Genomic DNA, 19112 nt, shown 5'->3' with positions numbered 1-19112 from the left:
GGTTTTAGGCTGGGTCTCTGTACAGCACTTCGAGACATTAGCTGATGTACGAAGGGCTATATAAAATAAACTTGATTGATTGATTGATATGGCCTATTTATTGCCCTACCTCCCTAATCTTACTACATTTGCACACACTGTATATAGATTTTTCTATTGTGTTATTGACTGTACGTTTGTTTATCCCATGTGTAACTGTGTTGTTTGTGTCGCACTGCTTTGCTTTATCTTGGCCAGGTCGCAGTTGTAAATGGGAACTTGTTCTCAACTGGCCTACCTGGTTAAATAAAGGTGAAATAAATAAAAATATATTACTGCACTGTTGGAGCTAGAAGCACAAGCATTTTGCAACACCTGCAATAACTTCTGCAAATTTTTATTTAATCTTTATTTAACTAGTTAACTCAGTTAAGAACAAATTCTTATTCACAATGACGGCCTAGAACATTGGGTTAACTGCCTTGTTCAGGGGCAGAATGACAGATTTTTACCTTGTCAGCTCGGGAATTCGATCTAGCAACCTTTCGGTTACTGGGCCAACGCTCTATCCACTAGGCTACATGCCGCCACTAATCACATGTATGTGACCAATTACATTTGATTTGATTTGGCAGCGGCAGGTAGCCTAATGGTGAGTGGTGCAGGTCAGGTATTATTCTGAAACCTCTACCCTACTGATTCAAAGATGGCACCAGTTTCTCAGGCTTGAAGCCTTGGCACCTAGGAAAGGATAGTGCTCTTTACAGCTCTGGCTCATTTGAAATGAGATCCAGACATCTAAAAAGCTGGATTTTCAGCTGACCTGTTTAAAGAGAAACTGAAGATGTGGAAGTACCCTGCTAGTTTAACCTCCCCAGTTTGTTCACATGCCCTGTTTGTGGTCCCCCCCCCCACTTTGAATCAGCTGTCATTCTGCCATGGAGGTAGCTGATCTACACAGATACCCCGCTCCTGGTACGTTCCTGCTTTTCAGCCTCATGGCTGGGGTTCAAACCATACAGAAGCCAAGAGACTGAACAAAGCCCTTTGAGCTGGCCAAAGAATGCATATAACAGGGTGGACATGGTGAAAACAAATACTACACGATCACTTTGAAAATAAGAACGTTTGAAAAAAGTACACAGAGCTATGTAAACATTGTACAAGTATATCAGACAGTATCAGTTTTCCTGATTAGATATTTTTCTACTTCTCCTTCATTATGACCCAGTAGTTTTGGAGCCATTAGGTCTGCCATTTCTACAGTATTAACAGTAGTGGTATATTAAGAGATCTATCAAAGTATTCCCTCTCCTTTGAGGGGGGGGCAGGTTCCTGTACAACTCAAGGATTTCCTCAAACAATGTCTTTCTATCTTGTGGACTGTAACTATGGTCTACTGTATAGGTAATTCTAGCGATGCACTGATTCCTTTCACAGGGCCAGAGGAAACCATTCATGATGGGGATTGGATGAAGTATTTGAGTATTCAAAGACCAGTATTACCTTGTTCTGAATAGTATCTGTCCAAAAGACTCTATTGAGGTGGAAGTGGAAGTCCACCCCGACAACGACGCCTCTGTTCTGGGAATGGACCAGGGTGCGAGAGCTGTGCCCATGGATGTCACCAATCAGCAGGTCTCGGCCATTGGAGAAGATCAGCAAGGGTACTCCAGCTACAGACAGTAGACAGGGCAATCAGTAAGAGAACAATATCAGACATTTCATAATCTCTGGTTAGAAGCATTTATTTTTTGACTTTACCTAAATAATGAGTAATGATTTTACACATGAGTGGAAGAGGTAGTGAATAAAAAACGAAACATTTTAGTCAGTCAGCTTTGACACCTGATTCAAATCTAAATTTATGGTAGAACCTTTTTATTTTCATTTAATCCATTTTATGTAATTTTTAGGAACCCATATGGCCAAGATAATTTGATCTGTATTACTAACAGAGAAAATATCTCCTTGCTGCTAGCCTCATGATCAAAGGCAACGGAGTCTGTCTCTTGGTCAATAGTCATTCACTGGTCCACAGAAGCAAACGACTGGCTAAAACAACACTCGGTGCGCAACAATGCACCAGAAAGCAGAGCAGGCTGGCAGGGGCTGGCAGATAGGAGGCTGGGCTGAGGGGCTGAAGGCTTTGGGCCCGGAAGAATGGGTTTCATATGTTGAAGTATATTGAAGCTCAACCATGGCCACTCACTTGAGATGTTAGCTCTGCAGTATCGGTGCTGCTCTAGGAAATAGCCATCTCGACAGCTGCAGCGATGGGTTCCCATCCTGTCTCCACAGAGCTGATCGCAGACGCCCCACATCGTACAGTCATCAAAGTCTTCACCCAAGAACAAAATTATAAAAAACTGAATGAGTCAAAAGCACACATCCCATATTCTACCTCCGGTAGCCTGAGTTTCCAGTTCAATGTCAATGAGTGAATGTATCAGTATTCACCGATACAAGAGCGGCTGTTGTTATTGTTGACAATGTATCCAGAAGGACATGAGCAGGTTCCTCCCTCGGGGGACGCATGACAGCGATGCTCACAGCTCAGCGAGGCACACCTCCAGATACCTGACAACCACAGACACACATTACTCCCAATGGCACTTTTCAAAATAAAGGTTAGTGTGTGTGTGTGTGTGTGTGTGTGTGTGTGTGTGTGTGTGTGTGTGTGTGTGTGTGTGTGTGTGTGTGTGTGTGTGTGTGTGTGTGTGTGTGTGTGTGTGTGTGTGTGTGTGTGTGTGTTAAACTGGTTGTATTGTTACTGACTGCAATTGCGTCCAGCAGTGGTGCTGGTCTCATCCTCTCCATCTGGACATTGGGCTTTCCCATCACACAGTTGGTCCATGGGGATACACAGGCCTGAGGACGGACAGGGCCATTCTCCAGGATAGCACTCACGTGGTATGGCATCTACAGAGAATACAAAGTCATCCTCACAGCCTTTGACCACGCAAGAGACAATAGAGAGCAAAAGCAGGAGGGAACCACAGCACAGGAGTTGTACACATGCCACATTCGTGCTTTGCGAAAACAGCAACATTGTGTGAGGTATGCATTGAAGACAGCAGACTTATCTTCATAGGAATTCACGGGCTGAACTCAAGGGCACTGTGACTCAAACTTCCTTGTCTGGGAAAACACTGTCACTTTAAATCTCTGGGGGGGGGGGGGGGGGGTATCGAGAGGGTCACATGGGGGCTCGGAAGGTTCTGCAGCCCATCCTCTAAAAACACACTCTTCAGAGCAGTGTGGAGGAATTCTATAGCTCTTTGGAGGGCTGAGCCATCTTGTGCCACAAAGAGGCATTTGAATACCACACTTCAAGGTGCACAAGCATAGTGCCTAGCCAATACCAACCATGGAGACCAGAGGTGATTCAGGTTCACACACAACAGCGTTTCTCACTCATTAAAGTGTACTTCCACTGAACCTGTGTACTGTTTCCTTTTCATGGCTCTGTGTCCAATATTAGAAATGTGTCAAGAGAGATTTGACCAAAGGGACTGGCATGAGGAAGGGGAGGTGTAACTCTGTAGCATCCATACCACAGCCTTTCTCATCTGCATTGTCTTCACAGTCGTCTTCTCCATCACAAAGCCAGACTTGGTGAATACAGCGACCACTGGGGCACGTGAAGTAGCTCCCTCTGCAAGCAGGATAGGCTAGAGAGAGAGAGAGAGAGAGAGAGAGAGAGAGAGAGAGAGAGAGAGAGAGAGAGAGAGAGAGAGAGAGAGAGCATAGAAAAGGTCAGATTAAGTCCAGGTTAGGGGGAGAATCTATCTGGGGAGTTAAGATAAGAGCTGCAGACTCAAGGTTTTCAGATAGCAGCAATGGTGCAAGGAGGGTAGAGGTACGCACTGCAGTTCTGTTCATCACTCCTGTCTCCACAGTCGTCGTCATGGTCGCAGACGAAGCGTTGAGGGACACACTCTCCGTTGCCACATTGGAACAGGCCACTGCTGCAGTGCTGTGCTGTAGAAAGCAGACACAAAACCCCTTCAGCGACTGACTGTATTTATAAGTAACTTCATCTCAACCCTGCTGCTCAGGTAGAGGGCCTGGCTGAATGCGTGATTATGCGTCACGGCCAGAAGTAGACACTTACTGCAGTTGGACTCGTCTGACCCGTCACGGCAGTTCACGACCTGGTCACAGCGCTGAGTCTGGTTATAACAGGCACCGTTGGCACACCTCAGTTCTGTACACTCAGGGTAGTCTGAGAAGGAAATGAACATGCCAGAACAGGCCAATCATACTAGACTGACATCTGTGGAATGTTCAAGGATTATAAGGAATCAGCATCAATTCCCAAAACAAATAATTTGTTCAAAGAGGTGTATAAATCCCTTTCCCCTGTCAAACGTCAAATGTCTCTAGCAGTCTTAAACATGTCTCAAATGTCAAACGTCAAATGTTTTAAATGTCAGTAGTCTTAAACATTCCTATATAAAGTTCTCGTGTACTTAAGCATTAATTAACTTTTTAGGACTAGGCCCCTTTTTTCTCAATTTCCGCATGAATTACGTGCCCAAAGTAAACTGCCTGTAGCTCAGGCCCTGAGGCCAGGATATGCATATAATTGGTACCATTGGAAAGAAAACACTTTGAAGTTTGTAGAAATGTTAAAATAATGGAGGAGAATATAACACAATAGATATGGTAGGAGAAAATCCTATTGTAAAATAGCTCCCTTGATGCAATTCCTATGGCTTCCACAGGGTGTCAGCAGTCAATGTGCAAGATTTCAGGATTGTAACTTCAAAAACGAATAAGAAATAACCGTTTTTGTAAGAGGACACAGTCTTGGAAATCTGTGTTTTTGCGCGCCATGACGAAGTTGTGCACCTGCTAAAATCGGTTTCCTATTGAACATACTTCTTTCTGAAATAAATATTATAGTTTGATTACATTTTAGGGTATCTGAGGAGTAAATAGAAATGTATTTTGACTTGTTGAAACAAAGTTTAGGGGTAGACTTTCGGATTCCTTTCTCTGCAAATTGAACGAGTGGATTACTCAGATCGATGGCGCCAACTAAACAGACTTTTTGGGATATAATAAAGGATTTTATCTAACAAATGGACACTACATGTTATAGCTGGGACTCTTTGGATGCCAAATCAGAGGAAGATTTACAAAAAGTAAGTGATATATTTAATCTTTATATGTGAATGTATGAAACCTGTGCCGGTGGAAAAATATTTTGATGTGCGGATCCGTCCTCAAACAATCGCATGGCATGTTTTTGCTGTAATAGCTACTGTAAATCGGACAGTGGAGTTAGATTAACAAGAATTTAAGCTTTCAGATGATATAAGACACTTATATGTACCTAAATGTTTAAAATCCATAATAACTCTTAGAATTTATTTGAATTACGCGACCTCCAGTTTCACCGGAAGTTGTCCCGCTAGCGGGACACCAGTCCTTAAGAAGTTTTACACCCTTGCAATTAGCCAAATGTAACAGTCCACTGCTAGCAGATCATTATCTTATTATCTCTAACCCCCTTTTATTCTCTCATTAACAGTAGAAGGGCCTACCCCAATTGAACCACCTGGTTACATGTGAAATATACCCTTGGCTGCTCCCCCATGAAGTCATGGTGGCAAGTTACCTCTGAAATATAAAGCTTTGTACGGAATTATGTACAGTCGCAAACAAGAAAAAATGCTAAAAGCTAATGGGAGGATAAAAACACTTACAGTAAGTTTTCTATTAGCACCACAAATTGGCATTTCTTCTGACATTGGGAAATTACCAAAGTGTGAGGCTAACATGTCTGCACAATAATGGAATAGCAGCTGACTTCAGCTTGACTAATCCACCAAGGAATCTGCAATCAACCTTTGACAACAAGAAGCATATTGTAGCCATTCTGTCAGTCAGCGAGCCTATACATTTTACAAATGTATTAAAATGCCAGAGGAGCCTTAGGCAAGAAGGTAAGTAAGCCACACTGGAGGACTTACGGCAGTCTGTCTCATCAGCCCCGTCGGAGCAGTCGGTCAGCCGGTCACACCTGTACTCCCCTGGGATGCAGGCCCCATTGGTGCAGCTGAACTGCTCACTGGAGCATCTCCTACCAGCTGCAGAGAGATTGAGGAGCAACTTAACCACAAGTGCAACAGTTCTCTACATCTTAATTGCCTTTGTCATAGAGTCCTGTGTTTACTTTTTTGACATCTATCACATTGGTGAAAATTCGAAATGAAATATTTTGTACGCTGTATGGTCTGCTCAGTACTTGTGTATTGACTCCCTCTTTTGTAAAGTCACTCAAACACTGGAAATGACTCTCATCACGTTACATGGGCTAAGGATACACACAGCACATCCCATTTTAGTTTCCATACTATCAGCAACAACAGTCAATATGTACAGTCAGGTCCATAAATATTTGGACATTGACTTATTATTATTATTTTAGCTGTCTACCACAGCATATTGGAGTTGAAATTAAATAATGAATACGAGCTGAAAGCACAGAATTTCAGGGGATTTACATCCAAATCAGGTGAACGGTGTAGGAATTACAGAGCTTTTTATATGTGGTCCCCCCTTTTTAAGCGAGCAAAAGTAATTGGACAATTGGCTGCGCAGCTATTCCATGGCCAGGTGTGTGTTATTCCCTCGTTAGTTAACTTACAAGTAAGCAGATAAAAGGTCTAGAGTTGATTTCAAGTGTGGCATTTGGAATCTGTTGCTGTTAACCCTCAACATGAAGTCCAAAGAGCTGTCACTGCCAGTGAAGCAAGCCATCATTAGGCTGAAAAATCAAAACAACCCCATCAGAGAGATAGCAAAACCATTAGGTGTGGCCAAATCCACTATTTGGTGCATTATTAACAAGAAAGAACACACTGCTGAGCTCAGGAACACCAAAAGGTCCGGAAGACCACGGAAAACAACTGTGGTAGATGACAGAATAATGATTTCCTTGGTGAAGAAAAACCCCTTCACAACAGTTGGCCAGATCAAGGACACCCTCCAGGAGGTAGGTGTATCTGTGTCAATGTCAACAATCAAGTGAAGACTTCACCAGAGTAAATACAAAAGGTTTACCACAAGACATAAACCATTGGTAAGCCTCAAAAATAGGAAGACCGGATTATAGTTTCCCATAAAACATCTAAAAAAGCCTGTATAGTTCTGGAACATGGACAGATGAGACAAAAGACAGATGGACAAAGATCAACGTGTACCAGAATGATGGGTAGAGAAGTGTATGGAGAAGGAAAGGAACTGCTCATGATCCGAAGCATACCACTTAATATGTGAAGCATGGTGGATGTAGTGTTGTGGCGTGGGCATGTATGGCTGCCAATTGAACTGGTTCCCTTGTATTTATTGATAATGTGACTGCTGACAAAAATAGCAGGATGAATTCTGAAGTTTTTAGGGCTATATTATCTGCTCAGATTCAGCCAAATGCTTCAAAACTCGCTCACAGTGCAGATGGACAATGACCCGAAGCGTACTGCGAAAGCAACCCAATACTTTTTTAAGGCAAAGAAGAGAATGTTCTGCAATGGCCAAGTCAATCACCTGACCTGAATCCAATTGAGCATGCATTTCACTTGCTGAAGGCAAAACTGAAGGCAAAACGCCCAAAGAACAAGCAGGAACTGAAGACAGCTGCAGTAAAGGCCTGGCAGAGCATCACCAGGGAAGAAACCCAGCATCTGGTGATGACTATGGGTTCCAGGCTTCAGGCAATCATTGACTGCAAAGGATTTGCAACCAAGTAATAAAACTCCCAAATTAATTTATGATTGTTAGTTTGTCCAATTACTTTTGAGCCCCTAAAATTAGAGGGCTATGGAATTCCTACACGGTTCATACAATAATTTTGACAAAAACCCTTAAATTAAAGATGAAAGTCTAAACTTAATGCACATCTTGATACTTATGAACCTGAACGTCTAAGTAAGACAATGCCAGGTGATTCTTACACAAGATAAGAAGAAGCAATGCTTTAACAGCCAAACGTGAGTACATTTGACAAATCCTGATTAAATGTGAAGGGAGAAGGTAATAATGCAGTGGAGTCCAGATGAGAAGTTACTCAAGGCAGTCGGCTTCATCAGAGTTGTCTACATAATTTTACGTTCCCATGCCAGTCCTGTGGGACGCATCGGCCAGTCCCATACCGGAACTGCCCTGTCTCAGAACCTTCATACAGGAAACATTACTCCTACTAAAGTTCTCTTCATTCCATATTTTGGACCAAACTTTTTTGTTATACCTTCAGTCCCCAGGTGCATAATTCTCCCTTCTCTTAATCAGTTGATCATGATCATGTGTAGTTTTTAATTAGGTCAGAAATGTGAAATAATTTTCCGCTCTTATTTTCCCTCTCTACTATTTCCTATGAATAATTGGAACTCTTTGCGTCTCTTATCAAAACATCTAAACAGTGTTAAGTGTGTTTGGGAATGTCTCTTATTGATGAAGCATGCTGGTAACAGCATTGAGATGGCCTGGAGATGAGCGTGCCAGCCATCCTCCAGACAGTTATACAACTCTCAGCACACTCATCCCAAGCCTCCTTTTGATGTTCTCACTGAGTGGCATCTGAGGAGATAAGGTACCACCACTCTACCTTCCCTGACGTTTTCCAGGAGATATCGACTGAGGCAGCATAGTTCAGTGGCAGAGCGTTCTGTCAGACCCATCTGAATTGGAATGTGCAATTCTGATTGTTTCTCTCTGACATGATTTAAGGCACATGCTGTTCCTTGTCAGAAATGTAATTGGAATAAATAGTGGTACCAGGTGGTACCGCAACCCTTAAACCCAAATTATTTGCTGAGGGAGATGCAAGGGGGTGGTTGGTGGTGTGTGTCTGTGGTTGGTGGTCTACAGTGTCTTTTCGACTACCTTTAAACACACTCCCTGGTTGGTCAAATATGTGCTGAAGAGAAAGGTTTTACTCCTCAGTTGCAAAACAAACTGAAGACATGGAAATAGAAACAAACAACACTGTGAGAAATAAAATCAATAATACAAATGGAATGACATTGATTTCTAATCTTTGAATCTAACACTGCCATCTCACCAATCAAATGACATACAAAATACTTCATTTAAAAAAACATTACTTTCCAAATTTGGACAATAAGATTTTTTGAAAATGATTCATGAACAATTTTCACATAATATAAATGTGTCAATGGGGATATCCATTGATAATTATGTTATACATAATGTATTAATACATGCATTATGACTTCTACAGCATAGGTGAAATTGCCACAGGGGATGGGGGGATATATCCCCCCAATATACAGAACAGGTTGATTCGTCCCCCACAATAATTGATTTAAAATCATACAAAAAAACGTAAATATGTTTTGGTTGGGGGCCCCCAGGAGGTCGGGGGGAACCCCATATAGTATATGAACACGTCATAAGTTACGGCAAAATGTGTGGAATTGCATTAGATTTGCTTTAAACTGCGAAATTATCTCTCAGCCTCACGTCAAAATGTGTAGAATAGCAGGACATTAGCTTCAAAATGACAAAATGTTCTCTCATCCTCATGACAATATTTTAAGAATAGGATGAGATGAGCTATAAAACAGTACATTTGTATTTGTGTCCCATGGCAAATGTCTAGAATTGTAGGTAGGAAATTAGATTTAAAATGTTTATTTCAGCCTCTTGACAAAATGTTTAGAATATCATTATAAAACTGCTAATTTTTCTATCTGCCCCATGGGGAAAAAGTCCCCTGGAAGTAGGTGCCACGGTGCCCCAAATGCGTTAGTCCGGCCCTTTTGGGACGCAATGCGTCACCTCCGCTCAGCCGCACTGTCTATTAGCGCCCCTCCCCCACTCATTTCAGTCAGTGTCCCCCCCATTCTCATTGGGTCATAGTGCTGTCAGTTTGGCTCAGATTTAAGAGGAAGTGCGTGAAGTGTGTGAAGTACATTCGTTCTGGTTTCCCCATTGGCTGGAATATTTTGGGGGGCTGCTTCATCGAGTTCAATGAGATTAAAACGTTGCTTGCCCTGACCCGGCACCCCTGGCAGGCTAAAATGAATGCACCAAAACAGTACCACAGTACCACGTTGTCATCTGCATTTCTGGCATTAAAAGAAAACTTTTAGAATGACGAGTGGATGCTGACAGACCACGGTCGGGAGACTCGGGAGTCAGGATCAACATTCAACACCACAAGTGTCAGGCTTTGTCCATGGTATGTTCACACTCTGAGTTGCATAATCTGAGTTCTCATAATAATGCAACTCAGTCTTCATATTTTGTGTCTTCTTAATATTTGCCTATTCGATGACTTATCTTTCCACTTATCCTTCCACCTTTACTGTGCTTTCATAATACCCCTCAACATACCCCTCAAGAGAGGCATAATAAGTCATGTCAAACTGTGTAGAAACTGTGTAGATTGGAGGAAATGCTAAATAAAATGCTAAATAAAATGACGGGGGAGAACCCCCGGACCCCCCGTCTACTGTTTGTCCCCCCCCCCCCCAATATCTACACCACAATTTTGTCCTTGTCCTAGAAGCAAATATGCCTGTAATCAGGTATTTTCATTGCACCAACTAGTTGTACCATCACCAATCAGCATGTGCACTGGATTTCTATTACCGCAACCTTTCATGTAGTGCTTCTCTCCCACCACAGCTATCAGCCAATTACTTCAAATTCCAAAGGCATATGAGCACGTTACATGATAAGAACTTGCAAAAGAAGAAACCACTGGTCAATTGCAGAGAAAAATAAACCAACATGTTTAATATACCTACCTTGACAATTTTGTAACGGAATAAGAATGTTCAATCCCACCACACCATCATGCTAAACATAAGGCACTCCCTCTACTGAGCATTAGTATGATGTCGTCTTTTGATCTTGTGCTGATAAGTTGAAATCTTTCAGGTAACTCCTGCCAACGTATCCTCTGCCTTTTTCTTCTTCTCATTTAAAATAAAGATAAACTGGCAAAGCATCGGTTGCACAGGTTCTGATGATATGAATCCTTTGGTAGGACATTGACACCGGGAGCTATTCAAGGTCAAAGTGGTATCGTTGGACACTGACATTATGATTCTGCCTACTTATTATAGAACAAGTCTGGCAAAGCATTAACCTCTGACAGGTGAAAAAAGAACACTTACAATACGACCACTACTGAACCAAATGCCAAAAGCCAAAGGAAATGCTCCTTCCTTTTCAAGCAGTCATAATGAATTGTAATGAATTGACTTGAAAAATCTCAGCCCATTCAATTGGCACATTTTGTGTAAGCAGACAGTTTATTATAGGCGAGTCAGTAGTTAATCATCTCTTTTATGTAATGGGCACTTCAAAGATGGATCACTTCCACTTGAGTTGTGGGGTCATGGCTGTGCTACTGCACTAAAAGCCTTGCGAGGGGCTTCTCATATCATGAGGTCTTGTCTCAGAATAATTAGCCGACACCACCAAAACGTCTTTTAAACTACGCCAGCCAAATGGGCTTCATATTTAACTCCTTCAGCAGCCAATTGGGAAGCAAACCTTTTTCCTGCTCAGTTTACTAATGATAAAATTGCTCCCCCATTAGCTCAAAGGGTGCCTTTGTTACGAGGCAATGATCCCGAAGGTTTCAGCATCATCTGTAACATGGTAGGTAAGACAAACGGTGCATACAGTATCGGAGCACCACAGTGACACCACTGAAAGACATTTGGGTTTATCTCTGTACCCCTGAACAGACAGTTAGTAGTCTCATGCACCATGCCATTACGATGACAATACTCAGAATATGTAACATTTTTCAATATACGGTAGATATCAGAAGAAAACCATGAGTGTATTGACAACTCCAAGGATAGTACTGAAAATAGTGATTAATTTTGTCTAAAATTTCATAAAACCATGATCCCTCGTTGCTTGACCCAGAAGTAGGATTGCATGTGTCTATGTCCACCAGCTAATCAACAAAACAACTTATTTTTTTTAAAGAGCGAAAATATAATAAATAATAGGCATCACTGGACTTCAAGTTCAGAGAAAGGACACTCCTAAGAGAGGAAGGACAATCCTAAGAGAGGAAGGACACTCTTAAGACTTCCGAGCAACAATGGGGATGATCATAATCCCTGTATGCTATACATTAGGTTAACAGCTTTCAACAACCTTCGCCAAAAGGAAACCAATCTTCTGAGTCCTTCAAATGAAGCCAGTGTTTCCTGACAGTATCACTTCTGGGAAAGGTGACTGGCAGACTAAAGTGGACTTTTAAATGAATGTGAGCTGCTCTTACATTCAACCATAGTCTTTTTTTAAAGTCATCGGAGTAACTAGTTTTCCTTCAGGAATAAATTGATAAATTGATTTTTAAAAGCCTAAATGCAATAACAATGGTCAAAATAGAGGCTATTAAGAGAAAGTGAAGAGAAAAGTGGCCAATATGATGCAAATATGCTATTAGGAATCTGTTGTCTAAGGATTGGTACTTTTTTGTTGGTGTCTTTGTTTTAACTGTTTTGTTTAGTTTGGTGTTTTCTTTTTGTTACTCTCTCTGACCATGTCTTTTCTAATTAGCCATCTTAAACCCACAGCAGGCGAGAACCCCACACTATCCACAGTGAAAAATAGCCCTACTACTGCCAAACAAAGAGGAGCAGCAGAGGAATTTTCATTAGAACGATGCCTTCCAATGCCTCAGACCCCACTGTGAAATCACAATGGAACAATGGAAGAGCCAGCAGGGCTGAAACCTCATAACTGGAAATGTCAACACGCCAAAGGGACTATGGAGATGGATAGCAGAATGCAGAATACAGTATAGCTTCCTACAAAAAAACTAAACCCCACCCCACCCCCCAACAAAATATTTTGTCCCTTCTCCAAAACATCTCTTTCCAATCATGTCGGGCCCCTGAAAGAGGTGTAGCCTCTTTTATCACTAACGCCTTGTTTTGGTACGTCCCCTCGCACTTTCTGAATGTGTGTCCAGAAAACGGTTGGCAGCGTGGAGCGCTGGATCCGTCCATCCTGTCAGAGCGAAGTGCTGCTGCTCCATTTCATATGGAAATCAATGCAATAGAATGCAGTCAACTGCTGAACAACTGACTTTGGCTCTTACTGCCTCACACAAAACAGAGAAAAGCCCAAAGGAGTTTGGCAGTGGCATAGGTCCAAAAGGAGGCGAGAAATAGTGTGTGAGGAATGAAGCTGTACTTCGTCGATTTTTTTTTTTTATGTGTAAAGCTTACATTTTGCTAGAAATATATAGGAAGCAGCAGAAATTGAGACGTTACACTGCATTACTGCGGGAGGTCAAACGTGTGGGTTCACTGCCTCTGACAGACTGTCACTCAACACAACATGAGCAATGAGTTAGCCTAAACATTGCACCCTATGCATCACATAATAGTCTGGGACCTGGGTTGAGAGCGCTGTATAATGAGAAAGGATTAGTCTTTCATTTAAGCCAACTGTGCTAACTTCTGTTCCCAACTTCTGTTCCCTAATAGAGCGTTACCGTTGTCCAAGGATTTAGGCCTAAACCGGAAAAGGGCACAGCATGTGTGAGGTTTAGTATGCACATGCTGGCCAGGTTTTTTTTTGCGCCATGTGAAATTTCAACATCAACCCACAAGTGTTTTTTGTTGTGACATGCTGTAACACAAATAAACTAAAAATAGGTTCAACTCAATTATTGAGAGAAACAAACTGAAAACACCTATTTGAGATAGTAGAAAATGTTAATAAGACAATCCCAACTCCCATTGTACTATACAACGTGTGTACCAATAATTAGAAAAATCTTAAAAACCATGCATATGCAACAAATTATATACACTGTGCTGCAGAAGTATTGGGACAGCGACACATTTTTGTTGTAACACTGACACAGAACATCTTGTTGATCCTGGTTAACTTTGTATTCATTTTTTTCTAAATCTATCACGCATGTTTCTCATAAGACCCTGAATGACCAAGGCTGTTCGTGGCAAATGATTGAGGTTTGAAAGACACTGAAAGACACCCAATATTCATACAATTAACCAGCAAAAACATGTTTTCAACAGCCACAATCTGCATGCTAGCAAAAGATGGTCAACTAGCCATGACGGAGATTATTCAACCACCAAGTCCAGTTCCTTTGTTACCCATTACTGTAACATTAAATCACCCTACAAGTGTGTCACATTATCCATTATGCCGACACACACATTTTACAACACTTTCAAAGCCTCTTGATAATGAGCAACAAAAGATTGTCTGTCACACATTAAAAGATCTTCAAGCTGACCCAACAGAAATTAGGCTCAATGGATTAGAGAAAGTAACCTGTCCTCCTGCACCAAAGCCCTTTTAGTGATTTCCTCTCAAACATGCTGAATGAATCTGGAATAAATCAACCATTCCTGCCTCACATTTCTAAGGAGCTCAACAGGTGCCAAACTGCAAAAGATGCAGGAAGTGCATGATGCTCTGTTGCTAGTCATGGAAATGCACTATTGAAATAGATGACTTTGATTACCTCTTGACTTGAATGCTTTTTTAAACCTATGAGGACACAAATCGTTGGTACATCATTGTTCACTTGTAAGGGACAAACCTGCCAATTGTTAACTTGACAATGCTGACAAAGCCCTGATTTGATTCAATATTATAATGAATTCAGACCAAGACAGCTCAGATCCTCAGCTTGCACATATTGTGTATTACAAAATGCCACTGGATCATTTAAATTGCTACTTTTGATTAAAATATTTGTGGCTTTTTTCATGTATTTTGTGTTACTTTCTTATTTTGTATTGTTTTGGAATGTAGACTATATAGGCCTAACTCAACACAGCTGGTAAAAATGAAGAATCTATTTAGCCTGGGATGTCTACATGTGAGGTTGCAAGGACATTCCCCTTGTTGTTTACATGCCCTCTTTTGCCTGTTGTTTGTTAGGTAGAAATGGTGGCTTTCATGCAGCAGCAGCTGCAGCGTAATTAGTTGCTTGATTCACACTAAGGAGCTTACATACTCAGGGTTGGGCAAAAAGAAAGCAGATTACAATTTCAGCAGTAGGCCTAGGGTATAACTAGGCCTACAAGAAAAAACACAAGAGTATTTCAGATCTATCAAGCCGGGTATATGATTCGTTTTTACAAAATTTGAAAGAAAATGGGCTCTTAAATTACAGCTATCTCATTAGTTATAATTTTTATGGGTTGCGCACTAGGCAAACTGTTGAGTTCCTCTTAGTATTTGTACCAGTAGCTATAGTCCACACAGATTGTCAGCAAATCACATGCCCGCGTCTGTTACCTAGCAACGGTAAAGCTCAGGCAAAAGTTATCCAAGAACTTCAAATCTGTCTGAGGGAGGCTTTTTTGCGCAATACAGGCTTTAATAATGCTTTACAGTAAAATAGTTTTGTTAAAGAATTTAAATATTGTAAACTGTATTAATAAATAATGTATTTATTGGTTTCCCCAAAAAATATTTGTAGGGCTGGGAAAATAACTGACCAAGGAGTTTATAGATTTGCCACAATCTGATTTTGTTTTAAAGAAATTGCACATCACTTTATTATAGGCCTACAAAGTGCCCAACAATTCCAATAGGCCACGCATTGCACACACATGGCTAACTTACATGGCTTGTTGTTCTGATAGATAGGCAAACAATCTAATATGGCAGGCAAACAATAATCTTGTTGACAATCAACATCTTAGTTGAATCATGTCCTCAAAAAACATTCCTCTTTAACTACAAATCAGCCACACTACCGCATAGATGTTATTGTCTAGGCAACAAGTGGCTGACATTTCCTTTTCGAAGGCAAATATACAGAAACATCTCATAGCAGGTTCACAATAAAGGCTGTGTTTAAATGAGTTTAGGAGACTCTTACCTTGTGAATGACACCGGAAAGTACACAAAATCAATATAATAAGAAGTTTTGAAAGCACTGCTCTCCACATTCTGATGCTGGGTCCCGGCTGTTCTGTCCAGCTCCTCATGAAGCCTGGCAGATGGAGGTGCTCTAGGGACTGGGATGCTGCTGCTTGCCTCTCTCTTTCTTGTCCCGCTAGTTGACAAAAAGGGGCGTGTACAAAGCCAGAAACCGTCACTCCCCCAACCCCTGCGCTCCACATAAATCCCTTATTAAACCGCGCGCCCTGGAATCTGCATAATTTCTCTGACCGGTCTCATCTGCGCGTGATTTCACATTGCGTTGTCCACCAGACAACTGATTGGTATTGTCAACGTTAGTAAAATAGTAAAGCAGCATTGTGTTGTTTTGTCTTACCAATTACTCTCGAAGTAAATCAAATTAACATAGATTAGCCTAAAAATAGCCTATTCACAAATAATTCCCAGCGGCAATCTTTTTTTTTTAAATTGAAGGATTAGGACCTATGTCCTAAATATGTATTTATTTACTGTTTATTTACTTTTTGTTTTATTTCGTAGTCTATTAATTAACTCAGCAAGCAAACAAACAAATACAACTCACAACTGTTGCTCCTCTTTTACTAGGCTATTGTAGTTTATAGGTTTTATCCACATATATTTCACACCCAGTGAGTGATGCCAAAAATGTATTTAAAAAATCATTTGTCATAAGAGTAAAATAGATTAATCAATTATAGGCTACATTGTTGCCACATTTGCTAGGAGGCCGCATGTGTTATTCTTTGTTCTGACCGAAGGGGACTCAAAGTTATTCAACTTCTGGGTGACATTGGTGTGTTGGTACGGGGTCAAGGCTCAGTTACATGAGGGGCAGGATAAACATTCAATGCCAGGATCATAATAAAAGGCAAAAAATGATAAGACATCGATTAATCAATAATTAATAGGCCTGTAAATTGGTTCACTATTTAATCCTGTGCATTATAACCAATTAATCACATAGGCCTATTTTATGTCTGAAAGCAAGGTTTCACACAATAATTCCATTGAATATCCCCAAATTATTTGTACTGAAATAAGTAGCCTACCGGTCCTTCCAGCCTTGCTCTTTCCCCCTTTTCCTGTGCATAAAAAGCCTGTTTTGATGTGCTCCTTAGCACGCATAGGCAAGCCTTATAGGCTACATAGATGTTATTTTATGTTTTTGTCTGCTCCTAAATAATTGTCTATTTATATACATTGGTTTTAAATATTGGTCTTTTGGAAATCCCGAAGGCTTGGGTCTTGGTCTCTGGAAGTGTGTTTAGGGGTCACTTGAGATGGGCCTCACGTTTCCATATACTGTATGTTGGATGCAAACCCACAGTGCAGGCATTTATGAGAGGCGCAGCCCCATCATGCGGCGCAGAAGAGGAAATTCCACCTGCTACGTGCCGCCTACAATTCCACCTGCAACATTTCCGAAATCCAATAATGTAAAGAAATATTCATTTTCAATAACTCTCGTGTGTTTATCCTAAAGGTAGACTCAGCGATATGACGTAGATGCAGAAAGTAAACAGATAGTGGGTCAATTTCCGCAACAACTAAGAGCGCTGAAGCGTGAGGCTTAACTGCTCCGCTGATTTGGTCGTCTGGCTACCAGCAGCATGAAGCGAACCCAAGCACATGCGCAGATAGTGTGTGTGACAGTGTGAGGGCGAAGTCTTGCATCTTGCTCATATCAATATCTGCGGAATTGCTCGTGGCAACATAATTACGCTTGCTGAGCCTGAACGGCGTTTTCACATATGCAATTTGGTACCCTGGTTTGATTTCCTGAAGCGTTTGTGCGAATTCTACAGAATACGTTTTGCTTTCACAAGACCCGTGATTCCCCTGGGAGTAGCAAGACCCACATTCTACACTCTATAAATTAGGGGTTCAACAAGGGTTCTTCTAAGATCCTCAGAGTTCTTCGAAGAATCTTATGGCACTGAAAATGGTCCCCAAAATGTTCTTCCAAGAACCCCATAGGAGTTGGTGTCCATTGAGGAACCTCCTTAGTTGGTGGGGGTTCTTGCAGGAATCTAACTGCCCAACTGAAATATTTTTGATTTGAAAGGACAGCAGGTCTACATTTAAATTGTTTTATGATGATACCATCTATCTTTTCATATGTGTGCAAATCCTTCTAAAACAGAAAATGGACACAATTCATGGATTTCAATTGTGAAAGAGGTAAGAATATGTAGGGTATAAGAACATGTTGAAGGCTAGCTGTATTGGGTGCAGATGACTGAACTGCTCACTTTTGTGTCTGTGTCTGCATATATACAGATGAGGAGGCATACAAAGGTATGTGCATTGGTATTGGTATGTTATGAAGATCACATTTACCAGCGTCCTCCCTTACCTCTTCAATGAACATCCCATAGGCCTCTACATTGTGGACAAGGTATGTGTATGAAAACCATTATCAAATTTTTTTTTCATTCACATTCACCACAACAACCAAGGTATGAATTCTGTCGTGTGCATGTTTTGTTAATCATCCGTATAATTACTATTTTTGCGATTCACAGACTTAACCCTCCCTACACCTCTGATGAATATAACAGAAAACCTGTTCGATCACCATGCACTACAAAATCATTCTGGCTATGGAAACGGAGAACATCAACACATTAATATCAACACGCCAGAGAATATACCCATTGGACTTGGGGCTCTGCCGGGACTTTACCTGATATTTAGATTTTTTTATTCTGCTTTGCCACCAAAATCGTAACACTGAGAACTAAAATATTGTGTTATTGTTGTTATTGTTATGCATATTAATAATAATAATAGGGCGGGAGATGGGGGATGGGGGGTAGTTCCAAAATTGACCCCAAAAGGTTTTTCGAGGACCCATTAAAATAACTATTTCATGGGGTTCTTCAAATACCTTATAGGGGTTCCCCTGTAGTTTCTATTTGAAGAACCCCTAAAGGATACTCCAGAAACCTTTCATTTTAGATTGTACATGGCATTAGCTAGCTAGCTTGTTTACAACAGGCAAAAAAGTTCCTGGTGACTTGTGCTGACAGGTCACAACACCTGGTACTCTGGTCATTTGCATTTCACACATGCTTTATTGCGCAGATCATAAGAGGATATGTGAAAGCCCTTCTGAGTCTACTTTTAAAGTGGAACTGACAGCGTTTTAACTACTTTGCAGATATGAAACAAACAGACAATCATAATATACACAGCAA

General features: G+C 41.1%; 1 protein-coding gene and 1 long non-coding RNA gene across 6 annotated transcripts in view; one reads left to right on the top strand and one right to left on the bottom strand.

The window, feature by feature from the left end:
- The window catches only part of LOC129821293 (low-density lipoprotein receptor-related protein 2-like), a 62220-nt gene extending 46214 nt beyond the window's left edge, over positions 1-16006 (bottom strand). For all 5 annotated transcript variants that reach the window (XM_055878788.1, XM_055878789.1, XM_055878790.1 and 2 more), the window contains exons 1-9: positions 15869-16006; positions 5964-6080; positions 4097-4207; positions 3850-3963; positions 3537-3653; positions 2758-2901; positions 2440-2559; positions 2192-2320; positions 1486-1655 (exon numbers count right to left, since the gene is read on the bottom strand). In XM_055878788.1, the coding sequence (XP_055734763.1) occupies positions 1486-1655; positions 2192-2320; positions 2440-2559; positions 2758-2901; positions 3537-3653; positions 3850-3963; positions 4097-4207; positions 5964-6080; positions 15869-15977 (1131 nt within the window). In that variant the 5' untranslated portion in view covers positions 15978-16006. The remainder of the gene's footprint in view (positions 1-1485; positions 1656-2191; positions 2321-2439; positions 2560-2757; positions 2902-3536; positions 3654-3849; positions 3964-4096; positions 4208-5963; positions 6081-15868) is intronic.
- A 1488-nt stretch (positions 16007-17494) lies between these two features.
- Positions 17495-18647, top strand: LOC129821545 (uncharacterized). Its single transcript, XR_008754348.1, has 3 exons — positions 17495-18093; positions 18193-18310; positions 18438-18647. It is a non-coding gene; the product is annotated as an uncharacterized LOC129821545 (long non-coding RNA).
- The last annotated feature ends 465 nt before the right edge of the window (positions 18648-19112 follow it).

This window comes from Salvelinus fontinalis, chromosome 23, assembly GCF_029448725.1.
Source record: "Salvelinus fontinalis isolate EN_2023a chromosome 23, ASM2944872v1, whole genome shotgun sequence".
NCBI classification, from domain to species: Eukaryota; Metazoa; Chordata; class Actinopteri; order Salmoniformes; family Salmonidae; genus Salvelinus; species Salvelinus fontinalis.
The sequence above is the reverse complement of the archived record's forward strand: the minus strand, read 5'-3'. Positions and strand labels throughout refer to the sequence as shown.